The sequence below is a fragment of the Athene noctua genome, chromosome 5, assembly GCF_965140245.1.
Source record: "Athene noctua chromosome 5, bAthNoc1.hap1.1, whole genome shotgun sequence".
NCBI lineage: Eukaryota > Metazoa > Chordata > Aves > Strigiformes > Strigidae > Athene > Athene noctua.
The window spans coordinates 34,922,063-34,934,488 of record NC_134041.1 but is presented as its reverse complement, the minus strand read 5'-3'; the positions used below and the strand labels follow the sequence as shown (position 1 = coordinate 34,934,488).

The 12,426-nt window shown below is 37.6% G+C and overlaps 1 protein-coding gene across 1 annotated transcript in view; it reads right to left on the bottom strand.

Moving 5' to 3' along the window:
- Nucleotides 1–12,426, bottom strand: part of HMCN1 (hemicentin 1) — a 211,555-nt gene that overhangs the window by 176,245 nt on the left and 22,884 nt on the right. The window contains exons 2-4 of the mRNA XM_074907071.1: nt 5,522–5,592; nt 1,926–2,084; nt 1,231–1,353 (exon numbers count right to left, since the gene is read on the bottom strand). Of these exons, the coding sequence (XP_074763172.1) occupies nt 1,231–1,353; nt 1,926–2,084; nt 5,522–5,592 (353 nt within the window). The remainder of the gene's footprint in view (nt 1–1,230; nt 1,354–1,925; nt 2,085–5,521; nt 5,593–12,426) is intronic.

Below are 12,426 nucleotides of genomic sequence, written 5' to 3'. Positions count from 1 at the left end.
TTGCTCAGAACCTACAAGAGGCTTTTTCTGCTCACTTCTACCTCCTACAGGCAGAAGAAAACAAACCCAATACAATCAAATAAAAACTCTATCCTAAAACTTCAGTCATGGCAAAAAGCATTTCCCATCAGGAGTACCACAGTCTCTTCTGTATAAAGGGATTGCATGGAGACTCACAGAGACAAATTTTACCCTTTGTATGCAAATAATAGCAAAATGTAGGTCAGGAACTGCACATGTAGGTCAGAACAGCTAATTTATTTTCTGGTTACTTTTAACCTATCTAACTTTTGGAGGATAAATCCTCTGGGAAGTTCCTCCTTTTAATCACCTTCACATCACTGCCAATACCTTACTTATAGCATCCCAATAAGAACTCTAATTTTTCTAGGCAGCAACAGTAGAAGACCAATTTATTTCCAACAGCTTTCATTGTCCAAGTTCTAAGCAAGAAAGAAAAAGGAACAAACCTAAGTAAATTTTTATTTTAAAAAAATCATCTAGTTATTGCCTGTAACAGGAAGTCAAAGGGAAGTGTTTACAACATTTATAAACAATTCCAGCTCCCCAGATAACGAACACGTGGTTTCATCTCTCTCCAAATTATTTTCTCATTCACTATTGAAATTTCATTTCTGCCTAAGACTCACTGGAGTTTTCAAATAAAATAGTCATTCAAGGCTGTGGGTCAGCAATCACATTTACCAGTAGGTCAGCAGAGCTGTCAAAAGTATTGAAATAATAGCCTCATTTTAAAAGTTACCACAGTTACTTTGTGAACAACGGAAACCTGCTAACTCACACTTATCTGTCCATAATGTAAGAAACATTTTTGTCCAGGCTTATCAGCAATCCTTTTCTTGTTAACAAATTGAATGAGACTTTACTCTCAAAGTAGAAAGCCACTGGGCTACTCAGAATACAGATCTGCTCCTTATTTTAAAGGCTCCCCTCCTAGAAGCCTTCTGGCACAGGTAGACAGAAGTTGGTGAGGTTCTGTTTAGATATGACAGTTCACACTTCCCTAACAAATAAAAGTTGCAGAACTGCATTCTGATATAGCAGATGGAAAAAGAAGGAAGGGAAAGGTAGAGCAGAATCCACATACCAACAGTAGAACATTTAGAATTTCCCCTTATGCTCCATAACCCACAAGCAGACCATTTAAATTTTAAATTATAAGCCCCTGCCTTGTTTTCTCTATATATTGCCAAATTCAAGCAAAGTTACCTCATTAACTTGTTTTTTGTCTAAGTGAAAAACTTGACCAGAACTCGTTGAGGCAATTTCTTCATAGACCTTGTAACCAATGTGATCCCTGTCATCACAGTCTCCAGTCAGCACAAATACTACCTGCATTAAAAAAAACACCACCACAAAACAAACAAACAAAAAAAAAAATCACTTGGCACATGGTGCAACTTTCAGGAAAGCACTGTAAAGACAGCATTAAGACATAATGCATGACAACAAAAGAATTGTTTCAGTTGGCATGGGTTTATATTACTTTGCATGAAGGACAGCCATACTGAACTTACTACTGATGGTAAAAATAATGAAGAGGAAAAGGAACAGACAAGAATCACTTTAGAAATATTATCCATCTATCAGCACTTGTACTTTACAGAATACTTATTTCAAAGCAATATAAAAACATCCACATAAGTGGTAAGCTGATCAAGAATACATGTACTGGTAGAAGGTTCAGTTGTACTATTTAATTCACAATATTAAAAGGGATATTCCTTTAAGTTTTTTCTAACCAGATCAGTTAACTATTTTTAGAAGTTCCCTAAAACGGCAGTATTATGATCCCTTCTGTAAAAATATTTCACTGACTCTCAGAGAATAATTTTACCCTTCAATATTGAGAAAACAGGGCATTAAATATATAAACTAGCTCCGAATGTAAACCCCTCCTGTACCTGTGATTGTTTCTGTTGGATGAGTTGAAGTACTTCATGGGTAAGTCTATAATCTTTGGATCGTGCATCAGTAAATACATAGATGAAAGAACCAGGAAGAGAAATCTCTAGAGCAATCTTTATTGCTCCAATGCTCATCTCTGGACAATCTCCACCACCCTGTTCACAATCAAGAAAAACAAAGCATTTTTGTAAGAAAAAATAACATACCAAATAAGTTACTTTTACATTCAAAGACATACTGTCTCAGCTTCTAATAAATTTTTTATCCTAATCATCATAGGGTTGCTATAGAGTGCTGTCAGACACACTCACAAGCAGCAACTGCAACAATTCCTTAGGGAAAATAAAGTCAAAGGAAGGGCTGTGGTTAGCCCTGAAAATTTTTGGTGTCACAGTCACTCTTATCTTTTCTGGGAGCACCATGTTTTGTTTAGCTCCAGCTCTTGTGACAGCTCCATTTCCTATACTCACACGCTCCCTTACTGTCTGAGAATTTAATTGCTCTGGCAGTATGCAGCAGTCATGTGAGGTCATGGTCATCAATGCAGATGGGAAATGATCTCAGCCAAGCAGTGCTGAGCTCCAGGAGGACCTTTAAATACCAGAACAGCAAGAACTTGACCTAGACCTCACACTGCAGGGCAGCCAGTGCAGGGAGCTGAGCAGAGGGGGCACAGGTGAAGTGCTGCCAGTGACCTGTACTGCTAAGGAGACAGCTGTGCAGCTGGAGGTTTTTCACACCGTATGTTCATTCAGTCAAAATGGTTCCAAGTATGACTTTAACTTTATATAAAAGGATCCATTTCTCTTCTAAAGATTAGAGGAAGATACTGTTTAAATAAAAGTTCATTTTAACATACATAACATTTAACTTGGCATATTGAAGCAGAACTTTCCCAAGAGCTGCATACAAACTGTAAAACCTGCCCCTGTAAACAGCAACAGATCTCTGCACTTTCAAGATTAAATATAAAAGTTATATCTTTTATTTCCATAACTGACATGCCTTCATACATACTTAGACACAAATCTCCACACACTGGGAAGGAAAAAAAAAAATGCAATTGTTGCATCTACTTTTAATTCTCAAGATGCCATCAATAATTGTTTTGAGGTTAAACATTCAAAATAACCAGAAAAAAGCCTTGCCTCCCACAGTCCCCCACCCCTTAAGAGTTTCAGCTACCCCCAATGAAATCTTCATGTCAGTAATAACTTTTAATCTATTGCTATCTTTAAACCAATTTCAAAGCAAGAATATCAATAAACTCCTCTACATTAAAGAATAGGTACATCACCACTGTTCTTTTCATAAGTCAGTCCTTTCTAAACATAGTCTTACTTTTGTGGGAAAAGCAAGTGGTAGACTCCAGACAGCCTAAAATTCAAGATATCATTCTTGAAATGTTTTTGACACACATCAGAATGTCATCTTGACAGTGCTTATACAATCCTATGGGACAGATCTGCATAGGCCAGTTATTTCGTTTGCTGACCATGATATTCACTTTGCAAGAGCAGGAATGATTCTTCCACGTAAAGCTTTAATTTATAGGCAACATCAAGATAACAGCTACTTTCTACAGACACCTATTTGAAACAGGATAATCTCTACTAGAATGTCTCATGTAATATTCTACATGGCAGTATCTATTTTCTACATATAATAGGAAAAGCACTGATGAGCTAAATGGTTATTCTGAGAACAAGCATGAACTTTATTATTCTCATAATGCAGAAGAGATGTAGTCTCAAAAGGCATCTAAGTAGAACTATGAAACAAATGTATTAGCTTTATTTAAAAAATAAAGAAAATTTTCCTTTAAATGTTTCCTGCCTTTCTCTCCAAACTGCAATTAAATATGGTTACAATTACCTTGTGAAATTTTCTGGGAAGGTATAGGTAAGTAAAGCTCAAATCTCATTTTCCATTCAGTTTGGACAGGACATACAAGTTTAGGCTGTTAGCTCAGATCATACGGTATTTCTTAGGTCTAAATTTAAAATCTATATACTATTTACTGAAATCGCTTGCATCCACTTACTTTTTAAATCAAATACTAAATTTTATCTGCTTGTGTTATCAACTCTTACACAACACTACTTTAAGTTGTAATTTTTACACTGAGAAATACTCAAATAAGGCCTTTTCATAACAGTTGATGCAAGTGTATTGGCATCTGTATTATAGGATCATATAACACTCAAACTACGGGAATACACTTTAAAAGATTTTTATATAGACAAGATTTAAGCATATTGCTTATTCAAATAAGTGTCAGTTGTGAAAACTATATTTAATATGAGAATACACAAAAAAATCTGCTTAACTCTTTAAAAAAAATAAGCTACAAGATGCCCTATCAGTCCTGTTCTAATCACTTTAATTTATATTTTGGCCCTTCACCTACATAATGAATGAATGTAAATCAGTGGAAGTCTTATTTAAGCTGAATGAGCACATCTCAAAAGTAATTACGAAATATGCAATCAATCGGGATTAAAGAAATCTTAAATTCATTAGACAGTAACTTTTAAACAACTTGTAAATTAAGAGTTTTAAATTCCTAAAAGCTTCATCATATACCTTTTAGATATATCTGCAATTATTTTCCAGTATATCTATTTGGAAAACAAAAACTGAAGACTAAAAGGATTATTAAAGTTTAAGTTTCCCTATGATGGAGAAAAGCATAACAACTGGCATTTTCTGCCTCCTTGAAAATTTACTGTTGTTTTCTCTGAATTTTGATCTTTCTGCCAACTTTTAAGCTATTTATTCTTCCCAAACTAGCACTATTGGCTTCCAAACAATCTTCTATTACAGGGATTACACCATGTGCCAGTTTTATAAGGGAGTGTCTGGTGTGTCTGGTACTATTGACTCTCCAGCAAGGTTCTTAACCAATCAAAACCATTTTGCTTGATTAAAAGACAAGACAATAGGATCATATTTTCTTTCAGTAAGGGTAACTCCATTCCAATACTTGGCTTTCTTTCCATCACCCAATCCAGATCTCATTTGTGGTTCATTCTCACCCAGAGGAAGATCACCAAGGGAGACATACTGGTGTGCGAGTTCAAAAACTTCCACTTCTCTCTTGAGCACAGCTCCAGAAACAACTCACAGGGTTTGCACATACTCTTTGTACCTGAGACTACCTGATGCCTTTGAATCAGTCAGTGCTAAGTAACACATGGCAGCAAAGACAATATTTAAGTAATACTTAAAGGGTCTTACAGTCCTTTCGTACCTAGTTAATGAAAAACACAGTAAAACAGTTCATAAAAGTGTCTGTGAACAAGTGGCAGGACTAATTAAAATGCAAAATAAATGTTAGCATTATCTAACTATTCTTTCTTATGTTGCTGAACTGACTCCCCATACAATTACGTAAACTAAGACAAGGTAATTAATCATAAATTAAAACAACCAGAGGACAAGAAGATGACAGTTTGTGCAGAGAAAATGGAGATAAACAGGCTACATCCTGATGAAGCACTGTAACAGAAACATCAACATGAGAGAAAAGATCAGAGGGAGTGAACAGGGCTTTTGCCAGAACCACACAGACAACAAACAAGTTACTCACCTGAACATAAAGTTCCCTGAGTTCGAATTGAAATTTCGTGGGATCTGTTGTTATTGTCACTGGACCAATTTCTAGGATGAAAAAAAATTGGAGAACATGAGGAAAACGCAAAATTATCAAAAGACAACTTCAAGTGAAGAGCTAACTTTCCAGATTCATAAAAGTAGTAAAAATGGTAAAAACAAAGCTAAAAGCATTTAACAAAAAGGAATATTTGAGAATGATATACCCAGCACTGAAACCTGTGATTCTAAATCTAGTAACTCACCATTCTGGTACTACCAACTTCTGCATGTCTTAAACACTTATAGGCACACAGAGTATTCTGTGGTTTCTTTCTCCCACATTTGATTTTGACCGATCATTAACTGCTCTTAGTAAACAGAAGGGAACAAACATCCCCAAAACAAACATGGCTGCAAAAAATAATGTATTTTTCTGGAAACAGCTGTAAGTAAGTGTGAAGGAAAGGTGCCTCTGAACAGACACTAGCTTCACTAACTGATAAAAAAAAGTCTCTTGCCTGACATAATATATACACTCTAGCTGGAAAAGCCCGATGTGAGCACGCTCAACCTCAGAGTATCTAGCAGCAGTTACCAGAAAGAACTGAAACAGAATCAACTTTATTCGTGGGTTTTGCCATGTCTTTGTATACTGAGAAACAGCAGGACATCAAATTGAAGTCAACTGGGCTGTGGACTGGGGTGTGTGAGCAATGGCAGCACATATTTGAACACTTCCCAACCACACTAGCTGTACCACAGGCTTCTCTCTGCCCCTTCAACAATTGCTTTCCTAATTGGTATCAAATGTGATTCTAACCAGCTGTTTTCCTATAGCTGTGATTTCCTGATAGTTCACCTTAAGCTATCTTGGCACTCATGCACTTCATTCTTTCCCAGTCCTGGGCAGGCATTCCTGCCCTGTCCTTGTGCCAGTAATGGCATTCATTTAGCTCAGCCAGCTGAGTCAGGGTCCCAAGCCAAAAATAAATAAATAGAAAAATAAAAAAGTGCATAGATTTCTGCTAGTTTAGTGCCCTAAACAATTCAAAGAGATCAGCTGAGTACTATCATACAAAATGGCATACAATTATGCTGTCAGGGCAAAAGAAAAGCATGGAACTGGAGTGGTGCCAATTTAATACAACTGTAGCTTACATGGAACTGCTGCCTCAGCAGACCATATAGTACTTCCCAAGCTCCATTAAAGTTAAGATGTACTTATCTTCCATATAATCTAGACATTTTTCTTTTTTAAATTGTCCAAAGTTTTATTTCATTGGAGTTTCAACAACAGCCATCACTAACGTCTACTATATCACACACGTTTGCTTGGGGGCCTCTATTTATGAGTACCTTTTGCTAAGTGTAGGTTTTACTTTGTTTGAAAGTCACCCAAGAGATTACACAAAACCTTTCCTAGAATATTAAACAGTCTTAAGGGGGGGGTGGGGGGGGGTGTATGGCTTTGAGTCATTTATCTGTGAAGTTTATTTACTAAAATGCTACACTATCATCAAAAGAGCCATTATAAGGACTCACTATTCATCCATATATTTCATCCTGCCATGCTCCCACTCCTACCACTCTACCTGGTATCATCCTCCTTTGGGAATTCTTTAAAGCAAATGCCTGTAATAAAGCTATCTGCAAATTGGTTTGCTTCAAATCTATCCCCTGCCAACCATTGTTCTAAAGGAAATAATAGAATGGGTTTTAAACATATAGTAAAACCACTAGCTCTATTCCCTGTCAGTTGATGGATTACATTTATCAATTCTAGAACATTAAATCCTTTGGAAAGGCTTTCTTTCCATATAAAATAAAGATCTGAAAAGCAATATTACTCCAGCTAAGCTAAAACAGCACATGCAGTTGAGATCAAATGAGAATTTTGCCTTGTTTCTCCGCAGGCAGCAAGGGCTCACTCCAGCAGCGCCCGTGGATGCCAAGCCCCAGCCCTGGCCAGTGTGCCACAGAATCACACCGAAGCTCTGGCTGCCCTCTGGTGTGAGCTCGGTAAAGAGCAGATCTTTGAACGGCATCTAGATTAGAAGCTAGAGAGGTAGTATGGCCTAGTCAGCATCAAGTAGAGTTATCTGTTGTCAGGACAGAACTAAGAACTTCGCAGGAGCCATACAGAGGGCAGATCTTCCCAAACAATTCTGCAACCAGGGTCAGAGTTCACCAACCTCCCCAGAGGTCAAGCAAGGCCCCAGAAAGGAGTGAATAGGATCACTCACATCTTCAGTAATAATGTTCTCCTCTCAGGGACAAACAGTGGCAACATGAAGGACATCAGCACTCCCAGAGTTTTCATTTGAGGGACATTGGGAATACTTCCAGTTGCAAGCAGTGATGTTAGTATTTCATGTAAGCCTACAGCTACAGCCCATTTGCCAACACTAATCAAATCAATTACTGATATAGAAGGCGCCTGGAATGGCAATAACCATGCAGCTCTGGGCTGGCATCACTTCCCCCATCTGCATGATCTGATCTCCTCTCACTTGTATAAAGGTTATTCAGTATCTCATGTCACTTACTAACCCATCGTTCTAGGACGAAATAGTGACATGACTGATTCTCACCATCTGAGCACTCACCAACTTGTACCAAAAAAACAGTATCTACTGTCTTTCACATGCTGTTGTGCCACCAGCTTATGTGATCTGTTTGCAAAAACACTGTAATAACCTTCAAGTACATTTTCTTTTATCCTCATAGTGCTACCTCAAACTGCAAGGCTCTTTCATCAGTGTAGGTAAACACAGGCCTTCAAAGCATTCAGAATAGATAAAAGTGAAAAGACATTAGCAGAAGCACTTTACTTGCCAGCTCAGAACCATTTCCAAAAACGATTTTGAGAAAGAATGGCAAGTTCTCTCAAAGCATCACAGGAAGTTCCTGTAGAAGGTTAGTTTACCCATAGAGTAAGAACCTCAAAACTGTAAAGTCTAAATCAAGTTGCAGTCATCGACGTGGACACAGCTCTGTAGAATGAATGCACAGAAGCAGGTCTGAGACTCAGCGCAGTTGAGACAAAGGCCTGTGCAACGCTAAACTACAGTACTTCTAAAGAGTGTGATGAAGAATTGTTCTTAGCACTTTGAAGATACTAACCATGAACCATCAGTTCAGGCAGAGTTTCTGAGGAACTTAAAGGGTTTAACAGTTTTACAGTACCACAATGTATAAGTTAATCTTGTGTAAGAGTGTTCATCTAAACAATGCTGAAAAGCTTTGTGGCATTAAATTAAGGTAAGACATCAAAAAAGCATACAGTCAACAGAAAATAGTAGACATTGCAAAAAGAGAAATATCAGTGTGTCAGTACTCAGAATAGTTTCTGCAGTCCAAGAAAAGCAGTGAAGGCACAACTTTGTTCTTTTGCTCATCTTTAATGGTATGCATATAGCCAGTCAACTTACAGGTCTAACTGCACATTTAGCCACATCCCAAATTGCCTGAACTCTCACTAACTGCAGTCAGAAGTCAAGCACACAAGTCAGACATTCCTCAAATCGAGCATAGTTAAAAATGTATCATTCGAACTACAGAATATTTACTCAGAAACCAGGTCCTGCAAAAATACCAGGTGAAGAAGAAAAAAAATATTTGTTTTTTTAAACTTCCTTAGTTCTTTAGGCAAGGACTGACACATGAGATACTTTAACAGAGCATGTCTGTTCTGATGCCAAAATATGAACCCATTTTTAGGCACCAATATTGGAGTATTTGGGACTAGATTGCTGTGGAGGTCTGCCTCCCTATTGCTCATTAGTCCAAAGCTGTCCAGACCTCTAGAGGTGATTGTGCAAAAGGTGAAAAACCCAACACAGACACAACAAGACAGTGTGCCTTGCTAGGGAGCAGCTAAACTCTCTTGTCACTAAGTACAAGTCCTAATTCAGAACAAGGATGTTTCCCTGATGCAAAACTATAACCAACATTAAAAACAAAATATCCCCCCAAAAAGCTCCCACACCTTTGGATACTTCCAAAGACAAACATGAGAACCAATACACTACAAATTTAAAAACCCCCACACTTAACAGTAACAACAAAAAAAGATATTTTAATAGAAAAGGTCATTACAACAGCTTTTTACAAAATTCTTGTTTCACCACACAAAATTATGTGTCATCCCAACTCTACTACTTTATTGGTATAATGTCAGAGTTGTGTAGATTTTTACCAGTGCCACGTCTTTGCAATGGAGTGAAAGTGTAGCCCTCTGGCCTGGAACTGAACAGATCAAAGCATATTTAGTTATTTCTTCATTATGTAGTCTACAGCGCAGGGAATATATAGCTTCCCCACTGTATAACACAAAGAATACCTGAGTGGCAATTATCTTCCACGTTTCTTTTTGATTTATAGAGTGGATTCACAAGTTTAGCACTAGGCATCAGAAAATTTTCACTATCCACTGTAAGTATCATGATTCAAGTGAAATAGTAGAAGAATGCATAGGTTAGACTATGCAAATGAGTTATTTGTATCTTCAAGCTGTCAAATAAATGTCTTCTCACACAATTTTGGCAGATTCTGATTTACTGGGATCATTGAAAATACACATATGGCAAAAAGCTGAGGGTGTGGTAGGGGAAGGAAAGATTTTTCTGTAATTCAAATGGGAATTAGGTAACCCAGTGGATGCAACCTAGCATACATTTCTAACCTATGTCAAGACTTACTTCTTGATGGTGAAGAAGAAATTTTAAGAAAATCGCACACTGGGTATGGTTACATACATTCACTTCATGAGTAGTGCCAGTTTAAGCAGCTCCCATCTTGCATTTCCATCGGAGTGCTACTTCCTAGCTATGGCAATTTTGACAATTTTTGAGATCAGAAGACTAATGTAGGTTTCATCTATATATACACACCCCTGCCTGCCCATATTTTACTTATATATATAAAAATAGTTTTTCTTATCAGATCTGTCTTCTAGCCCTGTTTCCTGCACACGCTCTCAAGTACTTCTACCACTGCAAGTGAAGAGATGATAAAAGATTGGGAATGATCAGCTGGGACAGCTAAAATGCCTAAGCCAGGATTGCTGCCAAAAAAACCTGGTATACAATTATTCCATAAGAACTGTTTACTAACAGTGCTGAGCATTGAGCTTTATCTGATTTAATGCTCTCTTCTCAAGCTTCCTTTTTTGTATCCAATTAATTGTAAAGCTCTGCCTAGAATTCTTCCTGAAGACCTTTAGGAATAGCTACCTGCCAAGGATTAGGAAAATAAGAATAATGACAGAGTTACTCTTAACCAGCCTCCAGACAGATTTCTGTGCTAAGGGCACATAAGCAGAAACCTTTCATTTCCCAACAGCAAATAGCGTCCTACACATCTGGGCTTCATCCCACTACATATCATTCATGAGCTGCCATTAGAACTATGTCACAGTTCTCCCTTGTCCCTTCCAACAACCAACCAAGTGAAAATACTTTTGTCATCCCAAGTTATAGTGAATGTTTTTATTCCTCAAACAGCTGACAAACATACATAGAAACAGAAGGTTTTCATGATTAACCATTAATGCAATTAAAATGCTGCTCCACTTTTAACTGATTGCAAATTTCTGTAGTAGACTACTAAACCCAATTAGCTGAGTCTGAAAATATAAGCTAGGTAAGTATTACTTGCCACCACCTACAAAAAAAAAAAAAAACAACAAACTTTAAGCCTTCTGCTTTATGCTCTGAAGGACACCCTCAGCTTGTATTAAAGGTGATGGGAGCTGTGTGAATTTTTCCAGAAGTGCAAGTATCACTGGAGATGCTGCCTACAATCACAATGAGTCCCCCAAGGCCAACACACACTCCACTAGGAAGACCCTCCCACCACACTCAGGAAGCAGTGGAGTAAGCCAAGGTGCTTAGCACTAGAAGATGTAATAAGCTATTTAAAGTTTCTTCCCAAATGATATCCCCTTGTGACTTTTAGCTTTCAGACTCTAACCTGGGTATAATTAATTTTTTTAAAGAGCTTAAGAACTGCAGTAAACAACTTTTACCAGATTCTTAACCAGACAGAAAAAGAGCCAAACTAACCCAGCAAGTTCACATTTCCTTAATGCAGTCACTTTTTTTCTTTGTTTTAAATAGCTTTTCAGCCACATGACTTATGACTACTAACTTTAATATGCAAACTTTAGCTTAACACAACAACTGACTGGAAGGAGTCAGACTGCAAACAGCCTTCCTTTAGTTGGCTATTCAAATAAACAGATAGACAGTCTATGCAAACTGCAAAGCACTGCTCAGTGCCTAACCTACTGAAGCTCTGTCCTCACAGGTGGCAATGGCCATCACCCCTGTACATCAAATTCTTCACCAGTCACCCCACGGCAGCAGCTGAAGCCTGGATGCAACTCAGAGATCAAAGATTTAACAGAAGTTTTACTAAAAATGTGCCTTAATAAGTGGCATGTTTGTATTGTTAATTCCCATTGTTATAATATTTATGAGCCTCTGTCTTTTTTTAAAAAAGGAAAATAACAGTGGTAAAAAGAGGGCATTACATAAATTTACATTTTTTGGAAAAGAAAAGCTAGCTTGGAGACCCACAGTGGATAAAATCTAATATTATCATCTTTTGTCTACTGCAACCAGCACTAAGTTTAGCTTGTGGACCTCAAGTGCAATTGTCTAAAAGTTATTCACCAAATGCAATAATAATAAAAATGTGCTGATTTGTCCAGCACAGTAACAACGAGCACACTGTTAACTCTTCTAAGAGCTACAGTCATAAGCCACAGGACATGCAGAGTAACCTCTTCTACCCAGAGACCACTAGAATAAACCTAGATTTGCTACAAATTCTCTCTTAAATGGGTGATGCACAAAACAGACTCAGAGCTTCTGAAGCCCCTAGCATGGGTGGCAC